General features: G+C 39.1%; 1 protein-coding gene across 4 annotated transcripts in view; it reads left to right on the top strand.

Moving 5' to 3' along the window:
- map2k5 (mitogen-activated protein kinase kinase 5) overlaps positions 1 to 26,122 on the top strand; it is a 353,172-nt gene that overhangs the window by 291,146 nt on the left and 35,904 nt on the right. For 3 of the 4 annotated variants that reach the window (XM_059639304.1, XM_048562622.2, XM_059639305.1), the window contains 4 exons: positions 1,805 to 1,831; positions 2,157 to 2,189; positions 8,278 to 8,339; positions 11,851 to 11,896. In XM_059639304.1, the coding sequence (XP_059495287.1) occupies positions 1,805 to 1,831; positions 2,157 to 2,189; positions 8,278 to 8,339; positions 11,851 to 11,896 (168 nt within the window). The remainder of the gene's footprint in view (positions 1 to 1,804; positions 1,832 to 2,156; positions 2,190 to 8,277; positions 8,340 to 11,850; positions 11,897 to 26,122) is intronic. The other variant, XM_048562623.2, reaches the window with a different exon arrangement.

Genomic DNA, 26,122 nt, shown 5'->3' with positions numbered 1-26,122 from the left:
TATTAGACTGCAATTCTGGCACTTTTTACAGACTTGTGTTCGCTGGAGCCTTCTAGTGTGTTGGCCATGCCAGTGAATATAGGGCCTTCAGAGTCATAGTGATGTACAGCATAGAAAACAAACTCTTCGGTCCAACTCGTTCATGCCAACCAGGTATCCAGAATGAATCTAATCTGATTTGCCAGCATTTAGCCCATATCACTCTAAACCCTTCCAATTCATATACCTGTGTTCACATCCATATCAATTATGTAAAAGATGAAATGCATTGGACCCAACACCACTCCTTGTGGCACACCACAGGCCTCCAGTCTGAAAAGCAACCCTCCACCACCACCCTCTGACTTATACCATCAAGCCACTTCGGTATCCAAATGGCTAGTTCTCTCTGTATTCCGGAGCACTTAATTTACATAAACATTAGTTCTTGCCCGTACTACTCTGTCTGCATCTCCAACATCTTCTACCTCCACCTGACAGGAACACTTAATGATGTCCCATATATTCTCCATATCACCCGTTCTTTACATAGAAATCACATTAAACTAGCAGTCTTAAATAGCCATGATGTGGAGGTGCCAGTGTTGGATTGAGGTGGACAGAGTCAGAAGTCACACGATACCAGGTTATAGTCCAACAGGTTTATTTGAAATCACATGCTTTTGGAGTGAAACCCCCCTTCATCAGATGAAGTCGCAAATTTCATAAATTTCTTGGTGAGTGTTGCTGAACAAAGACATTGGAGTGCAGCTTCATAGTTCCTTGAAAGTGGAGTCCCAGTTCAGCAGGGTAGTGAAGAAGGCGTGTGAAATTGTCAGTACATGAACCTATTGTGGCTTGATGTGTGAGTTTCTTGGGGCCAGGTTAATACCTGGTCTGAGATTTCATTTGCCCTCTAAAATGAGGGCCATGGTTCCTTCCCAAAACATAGACCCTGGAAGGAAATCGTAGAGGTTTGCATACTGTTCCAGGTCTGCCACTCTTGCTGTAACTCCCAAAGTAAAAATATTAAATTGATGAAAAACAGAATGCTTTACAGAACTTAAATTGAAGATATGCCATGGGGAAGTCAGCTTTACCTTGCAGCCATGCTTGTTATACTTGGTCTGGGTGTGCTTGATGTTAACATTGTCTGAAATGGGAAAATATTCATGTCCCCAGTGCAAACATCCCTTTCCTTGGTAAGCTGAAAAAAATCAACCGAAAAAAATGTAATTTCCCACTTATATTCAGTGGGAACTGACATAGTTTTGATTTCAGCTAATTCATTGGGGAAGGATGTATGACTGAAGATTCTAATTAAAAAAAATTGCTGCTTTGAAAATTCTCATTTCATGTCGAGAGAGACAAGATTGGTCAGATCACTTGTAAATTGTGCTTGTGTTCAGTGGGCATCAAATAACGGGTAGATTTTATATTTTGAATCATCTTTTAATTTGAAAGGCAGAGGATTTGAATGCACGGGGAACAAATGTTGCATTTAATCTTGGATTTGTACCATAGCCAGCGATTGTTATTTATATGGGATGTGTAAACAGCACTGTAACTGTATTATGCTTTTTTTTCCCCTCACTTGTATAACCTGGAGGGTACTAAAAAGTGTTCTGCAAAATTAACATTCTGCTGACTTTCGCCTATAAATGAGAAGAATAGCTATTAACATTTGTGTATTTTCATTATGTAAATGGTGTTAACACATGCCCACAAATTGCCACCAGCTATGCAATAATTTTCTCTCAGTGATCGTAATGTGTCCAAGTGAGTCATTTTGATTATGACATGCTAATTACATATTGCCTTTCAGATTCAGAAAAACCAGGGATCTTTAATGGTAAGGTTTTATGAGTTTGCAGAGGAAAAAAAATTCACTTTTTTTTCCTGCTGGCTGCCTTTTTGCATGCTTGAATGCTTTACTTTAAACTTAGCAAATTGCATTTTTGTTACAACAAGCACTAAAGTGCCTGTAGTAGATTAGGTATCATTAGAAATAATAGAACATCTAGGGTGTCAATGTTTTTATAAGACTTCCGCGCTGTTGATTAATCTTGCAACATTTTACTGCATTAATGATTTTCTCAGTCTACTGTAAAAGACTGCATATAAGCTAATACTTCTTTCTGTTTACCACCCCCCCCCACCGTCACTTGCCATTGCAGCCACTACAGTTATTGCAGTGCATTGTTGATGAGGTGAGTCACCGTCTTATGTGCTTTCTTTTCTAAAGTCATTCTTAATGGCCTGGAAAGTTTTATTTATACAATATACACATTATATTTTTCTTAATGAAGCTAATGACTCTAACAACCTCTTAAGCCCAGTCCAGCTCCTTAGACCATAAGACCATCAAACCTACCCATGCCAGACCTATATCAGGCTCAAATATGACCTTATCCATGCATACCGTTCAGGCACCGTAGAGGAACTAGGTAGAGCCATGGCTCGAATTGCTGAATAATTACCTTTAGACTAACCTGAGCAGGAGCCTTCCCAAGAGGCCTAGCTCATTTAATGGCTCTAAAACTCAATCTAGAGGATGTCAGTGGTCATGCTTGATTATTTGCCGTGGTATTTTATGAAAGCAATAAAAAAGCTTGAGATGAGGAGAAAAATAGAGGAACATTGACTAATTTCAGTGAATTTTTTTTCTCTTTCTGTATCAGATCCCTTTGGTTTGCAAGGTATTCTGACTGTTTCATGCTGCCTTGCCTTAGTTATTTCAGCACTGTGAAGGAGTACTGCTGTGCTCCCTCAGTTTATAATTGACAAGAGACCAGAGATAGCCCCTAAATCGTGACAGTGCTTCAGTGTTCTCAAATTGACATTTTGTGTTAAGAAATAGCTTATATTAATGGATATCTTGTTTCCTTTTTTGCCCTGTAATATTCAGCTTACTCACAAATTTGGTAAAATATTTTCCTGCTTGGCCCCATCTCCCTCATCCTTTGCCACTTTATGACCACTGAGGCCCTCTTTTCTTGATTGTTTTATATTTTTATCCAGATTTTTCACAAACTGCAACTGTGCTCACCCTGAGGCAAAAGAATATTGATTACGCTGTAAAATAACAAAATTTGCACACAAGCTATAACAGATCATCAGGGAGATTTTTTAACCACCCCTCCCCCTGTTTTTACTCTGGCAGTCTCTCTCAATACACATATTAAGTGTGTTTGCTGCCTCTGTGTCTTTTTCTTTATGCCTGAGCACTTTGCTGACATGTGCTAATAACCAAATGCCAAGAGAGAGTCCAGTTGGTGTTACCACACACTAAACATACTGAACTTGTCCTTTAGCTCATAGATTGCAGGTAATTAATAATTAAACTGTTTCAGTTGTAATGGGTTGACCTTTATGAACTGTTCATTACTCACATGGCAAAGGCATCACTCAAAGTATTTTTTCATTGCCCTTCTCTGTGCTCTAGCTGAATATGTGGAATTCAGTTGGCCACCTAAATTTCAGCTGACCAAGTAGTTACTTAAACTGCTGCAAATTAAAGTTTTCTACAATGTGAATATTGTTCTTTACAAACGAACGAACAATGTTTGCGTCCTATGTGTACCATTTAGTTTGGAAAATACAACACGGCTATTAATTGTGTGACAATCCATATCTATGGTCTCATTCAAGTGTGACATTTTGGCACAAGGCTCACATGTACTTAGCCACGCTTGAAGATAAACTGTTTTCCCTTTCATATAACCTAAGTATTCCTTAACCTCCTATTTTTAAGTGCTAGGTCTGTTGACCCCTGGTCTCCCCTTTCTGCATTACTCCTCGACAAAGGGTATAATTTCAGATTTTTTTAAATCCCCAGCACATTATGGGTAAATAGGAGTTATTAATGGAAAGTCCTTGTATGTAGTTACTAAAATGGAGAAATAAGATTGCATATTTTTTAAAAAATCTAAAATACAGCAAAATAGCAACACATATGAGATCTTTTATAAATGTACTAGCCTTGAAATACCACTGTGGAAAGTTTATGTAGAGTTAACAAGTCTGCAAATCTCTTCTTCCTTGCTGTCTTATCAGCAGTATTTACCAGCTTAAAATAAGCAGCCGAGAAATAAATTTTAGGTAACTGGATCAAGTATTTGTACACATTTTTATGTGTTGCAATAATTTGTTTTCTTCCATCTTAAAAGTGAATAAATAATAGATGTCAGAATGGCTCAGTTGGTCTGAATTCTTCTGAATTGGAAGGTTCAGGGATGTCGACATTCTGCTGCATTTCAAAAGTATTGTCCTTCAGATATCATATTAAACTAGGGCCTGATCTGCCTATTCTTGTGATTGAGAAGAAGATCAGGAGTTCACTCAGCGTCCTGGCTAACCTCCTTAACTGTCTAAAACACGATCATAGTGCATCCTACGCACACGCAGACCCCTCACCCCATCCCTATTGCCACCCTCAATTACAATGGCTAATCCATCCAACCTGGACACCATGGAGCATTTTCGTATGGCCAATCCACCTAACCCGCACATCTTTGGACTGTAGGAGGAAACCGAAACACTCAATAGAAACTCACGCAGACGCAGGAGAACATGCAAACTCCATACAGATTCAAGATTGGAATCAAATCTGGGTCCCTGGCACTATGAAGGCAGCAGTGCTAACCACTGAGCCACTGTACCACCCTCACATTCATCTTATTGCTGGTTTTGATGCACTGTACACAAAATAGCTGCCAAATGCATCTACAATAATGGCAATGGTTTGCTTAAAATAGTAATATATTGAATAAATGCATATTCATTTTTCCATTTCTGCAGTGTAAATTTTGAGCTCTTTTACTAATATCCACGTTGTTGTTCTTTTGCTTGCAGCATTAAAGATGTTTGTGGCTTGATAGAAGGCCATTCAACCCATTAGGTCTTATTTCTACCAGTCTGTTCCCAAAGTGCCTGTCTGATTTCCTTTTGGAATCATTTATAATCACCTCTTCTACCTCTGTCCTGGGCAGCACGTTCCAAGTAATGACTACTCATTGCATAAAATGGTTCTTTCACACATTCCTCACTGGCACAAAACATTTAATCTGATTCCTCTAGTCTTTGTACAATCAGCGAATTGAACGTTTTTCCTTCTAAATTTCATCCAACTTATCATAATTTTGTACACATATACTTAATCTCCCTTCATTCAACTTTTCTGTAAGGATAACAACTTCTGTATTTCCAAACTAAACCTGAAGCTAAAATCTCTATTCCTGGAGCTATTCTGGTAAATTTCATCTGCGTTCTCTGAAGGATCCCATATCTTTCCTCGAGTACAGTGACCTGAACTGGATGCAATACTGTAGCTATTATCCAGAGACAGCTTCCTAAAGTTACCGTATAACTTCTCTACTTTCAAATTCATACCTTCATTTATGAAGCCCATGATCAATACATCTTGCTAGCTAACCGCCTTCAAAGATCCTCTATGCACACACACCCAGTTCTTCTGTTGCTGCATATTCTTTAGAATAGAATAGTGTTAAACTTCTATTGCTCCTTCCATAGATCCCCTCACACTTCTCTGTATTAAATTTCACCTGCCGGTTGTCTACCCAGTCTGTTACCCTATACTAGCATGCAGTATGCATGTTTTTAAAAGGTGTTTGACTTTATTTTAAGCAAGTTATAATTAAATAACAAATGATTGCTGCTAAATTTAAATTAATGTCTCAGCAGTGGGGTCCATTGCCATTCATTAACATCTCCAGCTTCAGCCATCCTAACTGCTTTAAATTGCCCTTGATTTATTTGGGAATTAAGAAGATCCACATTCCTGAGGCTGTTCCATGTGTTTACATTAATGAGTCATTCCCACTTTGCCGATACTGGACTTAACGGACTCAATCTAACACAGAGATAAGAGAGGCAGACTTTGTACTACAAACAATCAGAACTGGCTCACAGGTACCATTGACCTGGTATCTGAATTTAAACAAAGACAATATGAAATAAGTGGACCTTTTTCTTGTTGAAAGCATATTGTTTACGTACAATCCTTTGACTCGTGCCTGGCCTTTTAGTGACGTAAATTGGTATTGCACAAACACACACAACACACTAGTTATATTTTGCTGTGTTAAGCTATTATCTGACACTGAATTCTGAAGTACCAGTGGAAGTTTATCTTCCATTTTGGTCTTAAAGTATGTTCTTAATCAAGTTCTCCAATTTTTATCCTATTCTAATAGATTTTTGTTTGAGGTGGGAAACTTGAAAATTGGAACTGATCTTCATTTGAATGAACAAATAGCTAAAAGATTGCTTGGTTCAATATTTCACTGATATGATTATTATATGATAATGAAGTCTTGACTCACTCATCTAAAATAACATTTTATGGCCAGAAATGCACCTGTTAAAACATCTATATGCACATAGATAAAAATGTAGGGAATACACTTTCATTTTCTTTTAACTTACAAATGCCAACTAGGCTGGCATCTGCTTTGACATGTCTGCCAAGGACCATTGCTGCTTACTTACAGTAGTGAAGGAAAAATTTAAATAACTCACCAAAGAAAATCAATAAACATATTGGAACAGTATGAATGCATCTGTGGAAGTAGCAATGTGACCTCAGCCATGCTGGAGGTGTCCCAGCATGTTCTCACTGCCCAACGTTACGTTCTAGTGTAATGTTGGATGTGAAAGCTATCAAATGGCTTTTTTTTCCACTAGCTTTTCCTACCTCTGTTGTCCCTTAATTTTCTTTCCTGATTTGATTGTATTCTTCAAGCAGCCTCCTGTTGTATAAATGGGAGACAAAGCTCAGATGAGAGATCTACTTAATTTTCTCCCTTGTAATTACTGATCTCATTTTTCTGATAATTTGAAGTTGTAATTGGCTACGACAATTACATGTATATTTACTAATCACATTTGAAGCTTTGATTGTATCTATTTGCCACCATTGATAATGAAGCTTACAAATTGCAGAGGTGCCTTTCATGTTTTTCTTATCACATCATAGATTCTTTAACACCATTCCCTTCTTCTGCACCAACCTCCCTTCTGAAAAAGCATGCACTCACACATACAGGCACACCTTTCTCTTTTTCTTTTTGCCATAATGAATACACGCGTGCACTTGACACAGTTATATAGTAGAGAAATTGTTTGGCTCCTACTAAATGCTACACACATTGAGTTTTGCCTGAAGCATTGAAAGGTTGTATGTAATGATATATTGCTCATCCAAATGGCTGAAGCAGTCCAAAGCACTGTGAGATTAAAATAAGTCATCTCTTTGTTAATTTAAATAGGTGCATGTATCATACTTTGCAGGGTAGTTTTAACAGGGATGTCACAGAAACTGCAGCCAAAAGGTATTTTTAATGGAAAAATGAGAACAGATGAAAATGCAGTCACTTCCAGCTGCCTTTATATTCTGCTGTTCTTCAGCAATTGCAAATTTGATGAGGCAGCCATTAAACTCCCGCGGATCTTAATTTTAAGAAATTTCTGCGCATAATTCTGTAAGATTTGAGTCTTTTTTTTCGTTGGAGTAGCAAAGGAATTGCATCTGAGGATTTTTGTTATGCACTGGGTGGTACAATCATCTTGCAGCCTTTAAATTGGTTGCAACAATAATAATTATAATGGTCAATCTTTATGTAGTTTTTCCTGGAATTTACGCAGTTAGTAAACCAATTGTATGAGAGCAAGTTGATTATTTTTGGAATATGCTCTAATATTTTTCTGATTTTGTTTTAAAATTAATACATAATGTTGGTTCCAGTGAACTGTTAAAGTTTGATGTTATGTAAAAGTAAGTTTTAAAATGATGTTTCTTGGGGAAATTCTTGATATTTGTGATATATATACCCATTAAATGTATTTTAATATTTTGTGAAGTCAATTCCACTTGCAGAAAATTAAAGAAAATACTTGCAGATTTTAATAGTTAAGTAATTGAGCCACATGCACACTGTAGTACATTATTTACATGGAAGTCTGATAAATGCCCCTTAAATTACAATTAATTACAGTATTTTATATTAACAGAATGAATGGCCAAATTCCAGTTGTTAGAAACTCAATCAATGTCTTTCTCTGAAATATTCAGGTTTAGAGTTAAAGAGACTGCACAGGGTTTCTCAACTTGTCAGTAAAATTGATTCATTGAAATAACCTTTTTGTTCGATCTCTGTCTTTTACTCATTCTCTTTATTTTTCCTTTCTCTCTCTCTCTCTCTCTCTCTCTCTCCCCCCCCCCCCCCCCCCCACACCGCTCTCTCTGTCCCTCATACACTTTGTCTTACTGCTTCCCAGGATCCACCAGTCCTTCCAGTTGGAGAGTTTTCTGAGCCATTTGTACATTTCATCACTCAGTGGTAAGCTCCGTTTGCAAACATGCCATCTCCTCAGTGTAAATGATACATTCCATTAGCTCTCAGACTCCAGGAGACCTTATGGCTCTTCCACATCTTTCCGTAGCCAGGGAGGGACTGTGTGCTGTGAACAGATGGATAGCATAGAAGGAAAAGAATACTGTTACTTAATTTCTGTGAATGTTACTTACATGGAAGGTCACACAACACCGTAACATGGAACAGCTTTTGAAATTATCCAATGTCACATAAAAGTTTTAAAAAGGGGAAGGCGGGGTAACTGGTGTGAAATGTTCACAGATGTCAAGCTGAAACCTAAATGATAGTGGGTAATAGCTTTGTTTTCCCTGGAGAAGCAGCTACTTTAGAATCATAGATTAGGACCGTTACCAAACAAGTCTTTAGACAGCTTGAATTGCTTGCTAATGGGTGCATTATTCCAGAGGTGCATATGTTTGTTTATGGAGACAGCAAATTGTCCTCTGTGATAGTTAATGGTTTATAACTATGCTTCTTGTTTAGTACTCGACTCTTAATTTTTTGAGTGTCATCTGATATTAGCATAAGATGTTATGGGAATTCATTTCCTTAAATGACAGTTACACTTCATAGAAAACAACTTGTGTGTTATAAAAACATTAAAAGACATTTTGATGCAAAAATAAATAAACATTTTATTGAATTTTTAAAAGAGTCTACAATTTTGCAGAAGGGTTTAGCTTGTAATTTTTTTTAATCATTCACAGCTATTTTCTACTAAGTGACTGAAACATTATCCCTTCCCCATCTCAGATGAAACAAAAATTAAACAAATACAGTGTTGGAAAACCAACCCAGATAGTCTGTTCTTTTACATGTCCCCACCCCCTCGTAATGTGCAAGTACATGAAATAAATGTAATTAAAGCAGATGGTAGTAATAGCGATATCACAGCTGTCATCTTTTGTGTGTATCTGACTCTGAAAAATGTATAATTTTAAAAATGATTTTTAAATATAAAAATTATTAATGCAGTTTTTAAGAAGTTTTGACTGTGCACTGGTTAGAAAAGTACCAATCTTTTGCATTATCAAAACTTGGAAGAGTTTAGGAGTACAACTTGTGTAAATTTTAGAACTGGAAAGATGGAATTGTATGTTCTGTAATTCTCTTAGGATTGGTGTTGCATTTTTCCATTTTGACCAGAAGTCTCTCAGCATGGTCTTGAATTGCAGCTTACTTACATTTGCATTCTCAACAGAAGCAAGGTTGGCATATGCCAACTTTATTACTGTCCTGTACTGTTACTTCAGTTGTATTTTTGTAGAGCATTTAACATTCTTTTTAAAATTTCCTCTCTATGACTGTGGAAATAGGTGTTGCATTCCTTATGCTACCAAGCTGTACAGATCTAAGGTCTCTGGTTTGATAGTTCTGTGGTGATTTCTGCAGGGACAACAGTAAAGACACAATAGTCCATTTTATCCCTGAGCTGTGAGAAACATTTTTAGTTGCTCGTCGTTGCTATACAGTTGCCTCTGATGTGTGAAATATGTATGTAAATATCTGATAAGGATAGAATTGGGTTGTCTCTGCATGGTCGATCACCTGCCCATACTTGTGGCTGAGCTTGCATGTGAAGTGGAGGTTCTTAACTCTCTTCTAGAGAATGGCTGGCATCTATGAATCTATTGCCCAAGACATTATGGAAAGGAAATGGACACTGCTTACCAGCACAACCTTCTAACCACAGTTTCACCCTGTAGGGTTGGCATAAATGCTGGCCTAACCAACCTGCCCATGTCCACTTCGCATTGTGCAGAAAAATCTCACTCTGGATTTGTTTTCTTGAGTGTTAGTGCATTGTGCTGCAGGAGGTAGGATGTTGTAAGCACGTGTGATTTCTCGCATGGCAAATACAAGGCTAGGAGAAAATTAGAACTAAGCATACAAGTTGGAAGATGACCTTGGAATCTCTTCATGGCCAGTTCAAGAAAAGCACTGGCAGTACAGGAGTCAGTCCACCCACCATGAATGCACTGGTGAGGGAGGGTATGTGGAGCTTCTGGTCGATACGTTTTTACCATATAATCAGAATGACTTGGATTTTGCAGTCCATGTGACTGAAAAGCCTGAGAGGTTCACCACTGTTAAGGAATTCAACAGCAACCTCGCTTGTGCTGAAGTCTCGAAGTGCAGTGTGCCTGAATGGGTTGTGTTGGGGCCCAAAATGACAGTCCACTGTTTCTATTCTTAAAGAAACAAGGACTGTTAAATGAGAAAACCGTTATCATTTTGCTTACAATTTGTGCAAGATGTTAATCATATGTGCAAGCACAGACCCTCCAAGTAATTATTATAATCATGACAATAAATGCAAATAAAAATGTTTTCCTTGAATTCCCTCAGCACTTCCCCATGGCCGTATGCTGTCAGCCCTCCCTAGCATTCTGTTCTGTAACAGTGGCTCCTCTACTTACGTTTTTCTCCTCAGGCTTTATTACTGACAGGAATATACGCAGTAACCTCCTTGTTCATGCCAGAAAATAATTAAATAAAATGATCCTTTCACAAAAATAGCAGGTCTAGGAATTTTGCAGTCTTATCCGCAAAGTGCTAAGTTAAAAAGGGGAAGGAGTCAAGAAATTTGTGCTTGGCATTCGTTGTCGTGTTGATGATGAGTATAGAAGCCTGCACAGATTTATGGGTCAGTGTTCAGTTAAGTAATTGGTAAGATCACCAAATTCTTGAAGAGAAACAGCTGGACTTTTAAAGTTCTTGGTTGTTAGTGATGAAGAAAGAAGATTTCAGGGTGTTGGTGGAAGATTAACTGGGTCTTACTAGGATTGAAGGCTATGGGAGATTGCGAAACAAAATTACAGGAGGATTGTCAGGGAAGAATATTATAGATATCTGATGAATGTGATAATGGGACTGGGAGTCAGGGAAGGTGATGATTGCGGGAGCCTGTCGGATTGGAGTGATGATTGAGTTGACACTGTCGCTGGTACATGGACGCAGTTTATGGAGGTTGAAAGTAAGGTTTGAGATTGTGAAACCTTTAGCTTTATGCAACCTAGCTTTGGTTTTGCTAGAGACAGTTGGTGCCACTGCTGGCTGCTTCAGGCATAAGTCCAAGTTAAGATGTTGGGGGGGAGTGGTGGGGGGCGAAGGTGGGGGGGAGTTGGGGGGTGTTAGTAGGGAGGATGGAGGTAGATGTTAGGCCCCGTATTTGAACATGTTAATGGCTAGCAACCACTTCTTGGATGACTAAAGTACAACTTCTGCTACAATGGCATCCAACACAACTCATACTAGAACTGTGTGCTTATAATGCAGATGCTATTTTGGAGACATAATTGCACCAAATATCAAGTGCGGAGAAGCCAAATTTCTGAAAAACCAAGATCACTAAAGAATTGACATGGGTCCAAAACCTGTGTTGATCAGTACTCTGTTATGTTTCTGTAAAACTCTGATCATACTTCAGAAGTCATAAAGATTGTGAAATAATCACTGTGTTTGCCTATTGCAGCATGAGAAAGTTGCCAACAGAAAGACCTGCACCTGAAGGGCTTATGGTAAGCCATCATTTTTGAATTTATTTAATTTTCAGGTAACATCTCATACTAACAAAACTTGAAATGGCTGAATACCGAGTTTCTTTCTCAACATATCACCATATTTGTGATTTTAAACTAATAGATATATTATTAGGAGTTTTTACATACATTTTCTTTGAAAGATCAATCATTAATGTGGTTTTTTTGGTTAAGATAGCTGTTATGTTATAAGTGATATGTGATTATTAAAGCAAGGAGCAAAGGATAAACCAGGAAACTGCAAGCCAGTCAGTCTCACCTCAGTGGTGGGACAACTATTAGAAGCACTGATAATGGCAACTGCAGATGCTGGAGAATCCAAAATAACAAAGTGTGAAGCTGGATGAACACAGCAGGCCAAGCAGCATCTCAGGAGCACAAAAGCTGACGTTTCGGGCCTAGACCCTTCTTCAGAGAGGGGGATGGGGAGTGGGTTCTGGAATAAATAGGGAGCAAGGGGGAGGCGGAACGAAGAGGGAGAGTAAAGAAGATAGGTGGAGAGGAGAGTATAGGTAGGGAGGGGATAGGCCAGTCCAGGGAAGACGGACAGGTCAAGGAGGCAGGATGAGGTAGTAGGTAGGAAATGGAGGGGCGGCTTGAGGTGGGAGGAAGGGCTGGGTGAGAGAAAGAACAGGTTCTCCGACACTTCTGCCATCTACAATCCGACCCCACCACCCAAGCCATTTTTCCATCCCCACCCTTGTCTGCCTTCCGGAGAGACCACTCTCTCCGCGACTCCCCTGTCCGCTCCACACTCCCCTCCAACCCCACCACACCCGGCACCTTCCCCTGCAACCGCAGGAAGTGCTACACTTGCCCCCACACCTCCTCCCTCACCCCCATCCCAGGCCCCAAGATGACCTTCCATATTAAGCAGATGTTCACCTGCACATCCGGCAATGTGGTATACTGTATCCATTGTGGCTGCCTCTACATTGGGGAAACCAAGCGGAGGCTTGGGGACCGCTTTGCAGAACACAGGCTCGGTTCGCAGTAAACAACTGCACCTCCCAGTCGCGAACCATTTTAACTCCCCCTCCCATTCGTCAGACGACATGTCCATCATGGGCCTCCTGCAGTGCCACAATGATGCCACCCGAAGGTTGCGAGAACAGCAACTCGTATTCCGCTTGGGAACCCTGCAGCCCGATGGTATCAATGTGGACTTCACAAGCTTCAAAATCTCCCCTTCCCCCACTGCATCCCAAAACCAGCCCAGTTCTTCCCCTCCCCCCACTGCATCACAAAACCAGCCCAGCTCGTCCCCTCCCCCCACTGCATCCCAAAACCAGCCCAGCCTGTCTCCACTTCCCTAACCTGTTCTTCCTCTCACCCATCCCTTCCTCCCACCTCAAGCCGCACCTCCATTTCCTACCTACTAACCTCATCCCACCTCCTTGACCTGTCCGTCTTCCCTGGACTGACCTATCCCCTCCCTACCTCCCCACCTATACTCTCCTCTCCACCTATCTTCTTTTCTCTCCATCTTCGGTCCACCTCCCCCTCCCTCCCTATTTATTCCAGAACCCTCTCCCCATCTCCCTCTCTGATGAAAGGTCTAGGCCCGAAACGTCAGCTGTTGTGCTCCTGAGATGCTGCTTGGCCTGCTGTGTTCATCCAGCTTCACAGTTTGTTAACTATTAGAAGCAATTTTGAGGAAAGAATTAATGTACACTTGGAGAGGCAGAGAATAATCAAGAACGGTCTTTTTTGTTGACCAACCTGAATGAATTTTTCAAACAGATGACCAGGTGTGTGAAAGAGGGCAATGCATCCGATACACTCTACTTGGATTTTAACATGATCTTGTATAGGAGATTTATAGTGAGGGTACAAGCCCATGGGACCCAAGGAAATTTGGCTAATTAGAACCAGAATTGGCTGAGTGGCGGAGGGCAGATCAAGGGCATGGTCAAGGCGTGATTATGTGACTAGAAACCAATGTCAGTTGTGTTTCTGCAGGAATCAGTATTGGGGTCCGTGAAGTTTGTGGCTGGATTTGGATTTACAAGTAGGAAGGTTGATCTGGAAAGTTGCAGATGAAATGAAAATTGGTGGAGGAGTAAGTAGTGAAGATTACATGATAATTGTAGATTGCCTGATCAGATAGTTTGATCATATCACACAGACTTCAATCCATATAAGTGAGGTGATAGTCTTGGGCAGAACGAACAAGACAAGGAGATACACAATGAACAGTAGGACCCTGGGAAGCATCGAGGATAAGCAGAACCTTGGTGTGCATGTCCGCTCACCATTAACGGAGCAAGACAGCTAGATAAACTGGCTAAGTAAGCATATAAGATGCATGCTTTTATTAGTCAAAGCATAAAGTTTAAGAGCGAGGTGGTTATGCTGGAGCTGTATAAAAAGCTGAATAAGCTACATTGGGAGTGTTGTGTGCGGTTCTGGAATTCACATTAAAGAAGGGATTTGATTCCGTTGGAAAGGGTGCAGAGCAGATTTACCAGGATTATGCCTAGATTGGAGAGTTTTAGTTATGAGGAGAGATTGGATATTCTTGGGTTGTTTTCCTGGAGCAGAGGAAACTGATTGAGATGCATAAAATTATGAGGGTCATAGGCAGGGTAGCAAAGGGATCAGTGACCATGGGGCATAGATTTAAGCTAAGGGGAAGCAGGTTTTGAGGAGTGTGAGGGAAAAAGTTTTTCAACCAGCAGGTGTTGGGAATCTGGAACTCATTGTCTATAGGAGTGGGAGAGGTACAAACCCTCATGCATTTAAGAAGTATTTATGTGAAAACATGCAGTGCCAAGCATACAAGGCTATGGGCCAAGTGCTGAAAATGAGTTTAGTATCATTAGGTGATTGTTTTGATTAGTGAAGACTGAATGGGCTGAAGGGCCTCTTTCTGTGCCACAAACTTCTACAACTCTATGCACTTTTGTTTCTTACATATCAATAATTAGTTTAAAATCAGCTGAACCCCCTTCATTTGGTATGTCTTAATAGGAACCAAAAGGTAAAGGTTTTTGTCCCATCTGTCTTAGCTGAATTCCAATTCAGTATCCAAAGGGCCAAGGGATGTTAGACACTATCACTATAGGTCTACTGAGTTCTGAGAAGAATCAAGGATAAGAGGAACCTTGGTGTGCATGTCCACCCATCCGTTAAGGTAGCAAAACAGCTAGATAAACTGGCTATGTAGGCATATGAGATACTTCCCTTTATTAGTCAAAGCATAAAGTTTATGAGCAGGGAGGTAATACTGTCAGAAGCTGTTGAGAGTGAAATTGTATTAATGTATCAAGTCAAAAATTACTCTTCTTGTTCTATTAATAGATCATTCAGTTTGTTTAGTGCCATTGATTAAAACTGAAATGTATTTCAAAATTACTGTATTGGCCAGTTTTTATAGAAATTTTATTTTTCTTTGCAAGAATAAAATCTCAATCAGTTTAAAGCAGACATTTAGTGGGGAGTTGTCCCATGTTCTTCTGAAAGTGTAATTTACTAGTTACAAATAGTGTTTTGACATCTAGGTCCACAAACATTCAGGTAGAAACAGGTATTCTGATGAGACATTTAAGGAAATTTTACATTGCATGTGGGATACATCAATTAGTCTAGTCATTAGACTTGCCTTTTTACAGCAAATAATTAGTACAGGTGTACTGTTGACAGCCTGGCCTGATATGTTTAATTATGTTTGCATATGCCATTCAAGAGCTAATTTTCATTAAAATGTGTTCATTAAGTAAGCAGTTACCTCATAAGAACAATTATGACTTCTAGGAGACTGAAATGACTATTATGACTAACAAGTCTATCCCTTTCTGATAAATTATTCCCTTCTTCCAACTTTTGGGTGAAAAGTACTTCTCACTTCCCTTGTGCTGGACATCATCACAGCCTTGCATCGCTTTGCATTTGAATCCATACCTTGCGCTGTAGATGTGATGTTTGGTTAATGTGTCACTCCATGAAGTATTTAGCTGATTGTAGAGGGAGGTCATGGCTGGTGTCTTCTGACCTCCAAGCAACTTATGAATGATCAGATCCTATATATAGCTAAAATTGTCACCCTGTCACAGAGAATTTATAGACATGCCCTGCATTTCGATGAAATCCCAACGTGATAAAGCAACCACAAAGGTTGCTTGAACTAATTCTGGACCTTCTAATTAAAGCAATGTTATGTTTTTGTTTTTCTTTATGGTTCTTGACCAAAGCATATGATCTAAATGATATTTTTTTTCTCAAAATTACTTTTGTGAGGTTAGAGCTAAGATAGTAGATGTAGATGGTGACGTCAGTTTCGTGACTATCAAAGGCCAAGTATTGTGACCATATTACCAGACTTTTCTTGAATTAGGATTAAACAGAAATCTGTGCTCTGTTCCTTTTAAGGGCTTGAATACTGTGTCAGTTTAAGGATTTTTCTTCCACTTTAACTAACTTTTAATTCATTTGGACTTCACTGAGTTTCATCTGAAGTGAAAGTCATAAAAGCATATGATAACCACAGTGAAATTTTTTTTTAAATGAAGAGATTACACAACATGTTGCACTTATACTTAACCTTAGTACATATTCATAATCATTTCAAGATGTTTCATATACAGCAGCGGTATTAATTTATAATCAGGTGTTCAGCAGAGTTTGCTATGGCACCCTTCCCGACCTTCAGTGTGAGACCCTGACTATGACAGTATGCTTTCAATATGTATTTGACCTGATACTGGGCACTTAGCAGAAGGGAGCAAAAAGTCTGGATAAACTGCCCTTTAAAGACCTGCTTTTTCCATGAGTTGGGTAAATTTAAGGGGATGCAACCACTTCTGGGTAAGTGGTTACGTAAGGAAAAGAAATGATAGTAACCTTTATCAGTGATATTAATATTTTAAGGAAAAAAGAAACTACTGGAAATAGTCAGATCTGACAGTATCCATGGAGAAAGAAAAGCAGAGTTAATGTTTCAGGCTTTTGACGTTTTATTAGAATTTTCAATGTTTTCTGCTCATAATTTCAGATTTTCAGCATACTACAAATATTGTTAATGTACATTTCAGAGTTAGTTGGATATATCACAATGATTATAAATGCAAAAATGCTCAAACAATGGATTGTGCAGCCACTGCTTGCTAACTAGTGGGATAAAGGGTAAGAGAATGAACTGATGGGAAGGAATGTTGCCTTGCCACTCCAAAGTGCTGTCCCATGGATAACATTGCAACATATATGAAGGGTACTAAAAGTACCAAAGTTGAGCGTACAATTGACTGTCCCAGCTACGGGTAGTGTACATTGGCTGGATTTGTATTTTTAGCAGATTATATAGCTCTGCAGCTGGCTATCTGCTGCCCTCGAATGCATGTTGCTAATTCTACAGCTCATTGCCAAGGCATTGCGTCTCTGTCTAAAATGTGGGTAAAAGGTAACAACAGATGGGCGTAGCCTGTATCTAATGCAATTCCTCCTTCATTGCTCTCTCTGTCTTCCTGGAGAAACTTATCTGGCTCAGCTTTTGTCCTTCTGGAATATTGCACAATATACCTTTTTAAAAGGATGTGCCACCTGTGATTATTGGTTGTATTTTGTTCTGCTTATGCTTGGTTTTACTTTGTTTCTGGCCAGAATCTGATAGGCTTTGTTTAATGTAATATGCCAGTGGGAGCAACTGCAATATGAATAAGCCATCTGATATTTGTATTTTTTGAACTCGGGTCAAAAAACATCAGCTGCAAGCAAATCCATGCTGCCTCAAGTAAAAGAAAAGCAATATGTTTGTAATCAGAAAATTGAGTTTAATTAGAAGAGTTTCAGTAGTCAAAAAGTTACAAACCATTTTCCATAAAATGATTTAAAAGGATAAGGTACAGTACTTCAATAGCTAATAAAAAGAACTTCATCCACACGTAGAATCTTCAGTGCCTTCTCGTCCCTTAACTTCATTCAACCATCTGTACGGTGAATTAGCGTTTAAAGTTGTGTTCTGTAACAATGCCACCCACTGATATGGCTAGAATATGAAATACTCTCTAATCCAAACAAGAAAAGTCACTGCCTGCATCACATCAAAACAGTAAGAGACTTTTTTTGGGAACCACCATGTTTACTCCAAGGAAGATAAGAACAGGAGTAGACAATTTAGTCCTTCAAGACTGTTTTGAACTAAATCAGATCATGCATGATCTGTGAACTAACTCCACATCCTCATTTTGGAACTGAGATTTCAGTTAATAATTAAATTTGAACCTAAAACCAGTAGCTTAATTCTTGTTCAGGTTAGTGACTACAAGAGAATGTGTTGTCATTTTTAGGCAAAAATTGCACCAAATGTTGTCCATCAACCTCTAACTGCAAATCTTGCCACTTTCTTTGGCATTTTTTTCCAAAATAAGTATGGCTGCGTTTATTTTCAGTAGTTTTCATTGCTGTGCAAACTTTGTATCTGCCTTGTGATATATTGGTGTCATGACTGGCTAGCTACAAAACAATAACTGAAACAGTAGGTCAGTCACCCCTACTAAAATTAAAAGATGAGTTAAATTTTCACATAGAAATTTGAAAGTTAACTCCTCTTTTCCCTTTAAAGATGCCAACTAAGATGCATTTTTGTGTTTCAGTTTCAAATTTCAGATGTTTGCAGTTTCTTTGTGCAATAACCCAATACAGTCCAAAGGCAGATATATTAACTCATTGAAACTTCATAAAGTTACTACTCTCAATGCCAGAATCCACCTTCAATGTCAAGATAAAACAAAGAAGTCCAAATGCTGGAAATCTAAAACAAAAACAGAAATTGCAGGAGAAATTCAACAGGACTGGCAGCATCGTGGAGAGAACACAGAGTTAATGTTTCAACTAGAAACGTTAGCCATGTTGCTGGAATTAATATTTATAGAATATATAAACAAAATGGGAGATCTGAATTCCAATTTACGCCAATAAAATTTTAAATCTCTTCCACTGCTCTCAGCAATATCTCGGTTCAGAGTTGTCAGTTCTATCCTTGGTATATCTGACTGCAACCTACTGTATACTACCTAGAATAAATATATATAGATTATTTGACAAGTTTCACAACATGCAATACCAACATCAGGCAGGATGGAATTAAGTTGGGAGCCTGGGGTTTCTCTTCCCTTGCCACCCACCCGTTGCAATTGTCCTCACCGACTCCAGCAATTCACTAACACTTACATACAGCAGACATTGGACGGGAGACCAGCATAAGTCTTAACAGGGGAAGAAGTCTGCATTAGGTGAAAATATCATTGGGTTCTACTTCATGATTTTGTGCCTTTTTGTGCACCATTCCACCCAGTTTTGAGTGGGATTGAGGAAAATATCCATCCCATCCTTATTGCTTTCAAACCTCTGCACCATTATGTTTCTGTGCTTGCAAAAGTGGCACTGCTGATCATGATGTCAATCATTGCATGATTATCTTTTTGAAATATGCAAGTGTCATTTTTATATCATGCCATTGAAGGGACTTTGCTCATTACTGGCATCAAGATATTTTGAAATCTACTGCTTTTGCAGAACCTATCCTACTGATTTTTTTCTAACACTTATGCTGCACTATAAAAGTGATCTGTATCATGATTATAGATAGTACACAATTTACAGTCAACCATTTAGGATTGTATAGGGTTCTGCCAGCTAAAAGGGAAAGCCTTTATAAATCATAAAGAATTGTACAAGATTTTATCATGTTCATTTTGAAGATAAACTCGAGTAGCTGGTAAAGACCCGGAGTCTGCAGGGCTTTCAGGGAGCCGCTGTCAGCTTTGAGGCAATCTTCACTGATTGTAAATGACATCCAGCAAGGGGAAGGAATGCTGCCGGAGAATAATTCCCAATAGGTCATTTATTCAGCAGTGTTTGTTGATTTGACAATGAACAAGCTGTTAAGAATATCGGTGGCATCCAGCAGAACTAGTAAATAATAATTATACGGAGCCTCTCCTCACTTTATCTCCTGGTGTTATTTTTGTTACACTCGTCTGTATTGTGTTAAATGTTTCTTCACTGGAACAGCTGAAGCTACTGCTGTATTTTCACTTTTTTTAAAGTCACTCTTTCTAATCAAGCGGCAGGCATCCATTATAATTCAAATACAAGTAGTTCTGACCATTTTAAGTGGCAACATTCTGTGAGTTTGTTAATTACATGTCTACAGTGGAGCCTTTTATCAACAAAGACACAGCCTTTACGAGGAAGAGCTGGAGCACAAATATAAATCAAAGTTTATAAGTATATTTTAATTTCATTTACTCAGAAGAATAATGAAATTTGGGAACATTTTTTGCCCTCTGAAATAATTTGAATTAATCCAAAATAAACCTTTTATTGCCAGTTAACTTAAGCTGATTTACATGCATGCTTCTTGTTCAGTGGGAGTCAGAATTAATCCACCATTTGGTGAACTTCGACCCTTTCACCTCGAGGGAAGAAATTTATCATAAAAGTGTGAAACTGTAGAAACCGCAGACTTAAATAAGCAATTTAAAACACTAAACTCACCATGAAATGAATGATGTTTCACTAAATATGCATTGTGGTGATTAAATGCAAGCCAATTTTTACGGGTCCAGTTTAAATAGCAGCAAAGCAAGTGCTGGAAAAATTGTGGTTTTGTGGGATGGTGCCTCAGTTCGGTGAGTAACACCCAACATCTAACAATCATAACTCAAAAACCAAGTTTGAATGCCATGTGCCTTTTGATACAAAACTCGAGTTGTATGTGTATGAAACAATAAAAACGAAACCAGTAATGCTGAAGGTTTAAAATAAAAACAGAAATTGTTTTAAGTGCACAAGAGGCAATACGCATATGAAAAATAATGATATTTTAGGTGCAGAGATAATGGGAACTGCAAATGCTGGAGACTCCGAGATAACCAAGTGTAGAGCTGGGTGAACACAGCAGGCCAAGCAGCATCTTAGGACCACTTCTTCCTGTCCCGCAGGCGCAACCAGTCTCCCTCCACTGACACCCTCATCCGCTTAGCCAAACTCGTCCTCACCCTCAACAACTTCTCTTTTGATTCCTCCCACTTCCTACAGATAAAGGGGGTGGCCATGGGTATCCACATGTGCCCAAGCTATGCCTGCCTCTTTGTAGGTTATGTGGAACAATCCCTCTTCCGTACCTACACTGGCCCTAAACCCCAACTCTTCCTCCGTTACATTGATGACTGTATCGGCGCAGCCTCATGCTCCCCAGAGGAGCTCGAACAGTTCATCCACTTCACCAACACCTTCCACCCCAATCTCAGGTTCACCTGAACTATCCCTAATGCCTCTCCCACCTTCCTGGACCTCTCTGTCTCGATCTCAGGCAACCACCTAGAAACCGATATCCATTTCAAGCCCACTGACTCTCACAGCTACCTAGAATACACCTCCTCTCATCCACCTTCCTGCAAAAATGCCATCCTCTATTCCCAATTCCTTTGCCTGTGCTGCATCTGCTCCCAGGATGAGGCATTCCACTCCTGTACATCTCAGATGTCCTCGTTTTTCGAGGACTGCAACATCCCCCCCGCTAGGTCGAGAACGCCCTCGACCGTGTCTCCCGCAACTTATCCCTCACACCCCGTTCCCGCAATAACCATCAAAAGAGAATCCCTCATGTACCACCCCACCAACCTCCAGATCCAATGCATCATCTTCCAACACTTCCGCCATCTGCAATCCGACCCCACTATCAAAGACATTTTTCCCTCCCCACCCTTGTCTGCTTTCTGGAGGGACCACTCTCTCCATGACTCCCTTGTCCACTCCACACTGCCCTCCAACCCCGTCACACCTGGCACTTACCCCTGCAACCACAGGAAGTGCTACCCCTGCCCCCATACTTCCTCCCTCACCCCCATCCCAGGCCCCAAGAAGACTTTTCACATCAAGCAGGTACTGCCTGGCCTGCTATGTTCATCCAGCTCCACATTTTAGGTGCAAGCCATTTGTATTTGGACAGTTAACTGGTGAATAGCCCATACCTCATCAAAAGCTGTGGTTGCCTTCAAGAGAATAGATGTTAAAACTGGGAAGTGGGGTAACATCTTTAACTTTTTAAAATTGATTTAATAGGTACAATGTTTAATGTCTTTAGAATTCCAAGTCTGGTCTCTGCTATGAATTTATGAATTTTCTCTGTCCGTAGAACGTAAGTAACCTTGTGACTAAATGTCCGAAGAAGGTGGTGTGCTGCCTTATGTGATAGTTGTTGTTTGATCATGGAGGCTGTGACCTAGTGATATTATCAATAGACTTTTAATCCAGAGACCTAGGTAATGTTATATGTTTGATTCCTGCCATGGCACTTGGAGGAATTTGAATACAGTTTTTAGAAATTAAGAATCTAATGACAACTGTGAAACTTGTGGATTGTCAAAACAATTCGTCTGATTTGCTGATGTCGTTTAGGGAAGGAAATTGCCATCTTGTCATGTTCTGGCCTGCATGTGACTCCAGACCCAGTGCATTGTGGGTGACTTTGAACTGATCCCTGAGCAATTAGGGATGGGCAGCAAATGCTATCCGAGCCAGCAACACCTCCAACCTGTGAATGAATAAAACAGTCCACTGAGACATGCTAGACAACTTGAGAATTAACCACATATAAGCCAGACTGGTTAGGGGTAATAGGTTCTCTTTCAGTGCTGTTGGTGGGCCAGTTGAATTTGTCAACATTTATCATTTTGTTTATTTACCAGCCTGCAGATGAACAGAGTAATTTAATTCAGTTGATCTCTTACTGCGATGTTTGCTAGTGTAGCACTATAATCATCTGCTTCAAGGTAAGATAATGTAAGTTAAAATCTATGAAAAATTAGAGGAGTTGTTATGAGGATCGTATGATTATTAAATTTCAACATTGTTCAAATAAGATTTAATATTAGTGAACCCCTGAGCTATAAAATAGCTGGGGAAAATGAGGAATGTAAAATTGCTTCCTCAATGGTACGGTATATAGAATCACTGAGCATAAAGATCAGAAGGTTTCAAATAGTTTGCATTGAGTTACCTATTGTCAGCCGAGTTGATGGTAGAGATATGTGACTGGCCTTAGTGCCTTTCAATTAGGCAAGCTTTGAAAAAGCATTCATGCCCTGACTGATGTATGATAATCTTTGCTGGTAAAAGTTGCACTATAGATGAGGGGAGTATCTGGCTCAACCGAGATGCTTTCTACAAAGAATTATCCTTCCCATATTTTCTAGGCTTAGAAGTGAAGGATAGTCACTCAAAAATACTAGGGGCAGCTTGCTACACATCATGAGGAATCAACATTCTCAGGAGAGATAGAAAGCAAATTTAAGGAAAGAAAGTATGAAACATTGCACTTTAAGGTAGTTTTTTTTCTTGGATATCTGCCTTCAGCAGGTTGAGGATAGCACCTTGTCACTACACTGCTGGCTGTTGTGGCCTTTTAATTGTCATCTTTTTGCTCCCGTGCACCTGAAAATCAAATGAAGCAATTGGAAATTTGCCAGCAGATAATTTTGAAGTGTATTTCACTTCTCTGTAAAAAGAATATGAAATAGTAAGTTACTCAGTAGTGAAATGAGCTATCTTCTAAACAGCAAAGACAGTTTTCATGCTATCTCAGCCATTGAAATTAAAGACAGACTTCAAAAAAAATGTTCTGCTTCACCAATCCATAGTTTTCTCCTTGTGAAAATAGTTAGTTACGTTCAGTTAGAACTTCAAGATTCCTGGTAATATTTTGCTACCTTACCCATTTCTCATGTTTTCTCAGACTGTTAAACCGTAGCACTGTAAGGTAGCCCAAACTTGCCAGGCTGATTTAGGGTACATGGCTGGCCAACTTGCTGGTTCCATCCTACCCTGGCTGCTGAAGCTTGTTTATATTTTCATTTTTAAAAAATTAGAGAGAGGCTACCTCCTTCTTGGTGTACATCTTGCGTGCAAGACCATCCTACTATTGCTCCCAAGGTTTAGATATTCCTTTTAGCCTGCCAACTTTAGGAGTACACCTGTAGGAAGAATGACTACTTCTAACATAGTATGGACTCTGAACCCATTTGAGCCTGACACCAGGATCATGGAGGCTGTGTGGGGAAAACTGGCCTCTATTGTATGAACTACTTTGTTACCTGGACTAGAATCTGATACCACAGCCTAGACTGGGTCTTATTGATTAGGTTTGTCCGGTATTTTAAAGATCATCATGATAGTGTGGCTACCTGTTCTTTTATTGAATAACATTGTTTAAGATTCAAAAAATCAAGCTGACTGTTAGTAATATTGAGGCTCCTGTTTATTTACCATTTCAAATTATGCTCGCATTTGTATTCCTTTGTCACTGTTAAAAGGAAAACTTATCTCGACTATATATACCAAATGACATCACTTGATATAAAATAAACCAGGCTAGCTCTGAACCTAGTGCATCAACCACTCTGTATTGTATTTTCCAGAAGCTCACGAAAGCTGACTACCATTTCATGGAACCTATGCATAGTGCAGAATTAGGTCACAAAGAAAGCCTGCATCCTCTGTTTCAATCAATGTGTTGACTAATACTTCATCAGAGACACTTGATTGTCCCATGTTGATTCAATTTCTATTCTTTTGGACGCAGTTGTGCTGCAACAAATTACACACTAAACCCATATTAAAAATAATCTATATACAAGTCTGTATGAGAATCCACAGCTGGATATTTCATGAGTGGATTTATTAAGAATGTATATTAATTTGCTTATTCTAAATAAATATCAAAGCAATAAGTAAACATGTATATTTTAATGATAAACCTTAACTTTAACCTTGTAAATATAAAAAATGTGATCTAATAAGTCCAAATATCCCCTTCCTCATTTGTTCACTGCCTGATTCATTGTCATTTTCATCTTTTTACCTTTTCTTTTCTTTCTGTTCTAGTGTACCATTCCCTTTCCATTCTCACCTAGGATTGTTCATCTGTGCCCTGTCTGATCTATTACAAGAGTGAGGCAATGGCATAGTGGTAATATGACTAGACCAATAATCCAGAACCCCAGGTTAACATTCTGGGAATATGGGGGTTAATTCCACCACTGCAGATGGTGAAATTTGAATTCAATAAAAATCTTAAAATAAAAAGCTTACCTAATGTTGGTGACATAACCACTGTTGCTTATTTTAAAGCCTATCCAGTTTACTAATTCCTTTAGAGAAGAAAACTTGCTGTCCTTACCAGGCCTAGCCTGTAACTCCAGATCCACTGTGGTTGACAACTAACAATCCTCCAGGCAATTAGATACTGATAATAAATGCCCGTTTCTGAAGAAGGGTCCCAAACCAAAACGCCAGCTTCCCTGCTCCTCTGATGCCGTCTGGCCTGCTGTGTTCCTCCAGCTCCACACTGTGTTATGTCTATTTATAAATGCTACCCTGTCTCCAAGTAAAGTAGTAATTGCAATTGGAAAAAGGGAAAAGAATTTCAAACACATGCACAGGAAAACTCTACTTGATAAATTGTCTGCAGTTCAAGAAGGAAGGAAGCAATGTTGGATCTGTTTCTGGAAAATTAGAATGGGCAAGTGGAATGTGTTATAGTAGGCAGTCATCTAGCTGACAATGAACATGGCAACATAATTTGATTTCAAGTAATTGTGCAATAAAACTACAGATGAATGTTCTGAACTGGGTAGGAGTAAATTATAATAAGGGATTTTGCACCTGCTGATTGGAAAAAAATATGATTGTATGACAAGGTAGTGAGCAAGCATTGGAGGAGATTCAGGAAGGAGAGTTCATAATCATTCTGGATACATCCCTTTGAAGGGAAAAGATAAAACAAGATGCTCTGGGTGGCAAAAGAAAATAGAAGTTAAAAGAAAACATGAGAAGGAGGTTTATGATAAATGTCAGGAACAAGATTCTGTTATTAACCAAAAAGAGTATGGAAAGTACGGTAGGAAATTAAAATGTAAATCAAGGAGAATGAAAGATTAACAGGGAACTTTAAACTGAACTCTGAAATGTTTTATGGATGTGTAAAATATTTATGGTTTGTATAGAAAAAGCTTGATCTCTTAGGGACCCAAGATGAAACTTCATTTAGAGGCAGAGGAAATGGGAGACGGATTGAATAAGTACTTTGTGTCTGTCTTCACAATGAAGATGAATGCTATGAAGATTACACTATAAGATAAATGAGATGTTATGGACAGAATAATAATTACACACAATGCACTAAAAAGATTAATGTAACTGAAA

Source organism: Stegostoma tigrinum, chromosome 33 (assembly GCF_030684315.1).
Source record: "Stegostoma tigrinum isolate sSteTig4 chromosome 33, sSteTig4.hap1, whole genome shotgun sequence".
Classification (NCBI taxonomy): Eukaryota; Metazoa; Chordata; class Chondrichthyes; order Orectolobiformes; family Stegostomatidae; genus Stegostoma; species Stegostoma tigrinum.
Note: the sequence above shows the minus strand (reverse complement) of the source record. Positions and strands in the feature narration are given on the sequence as shown.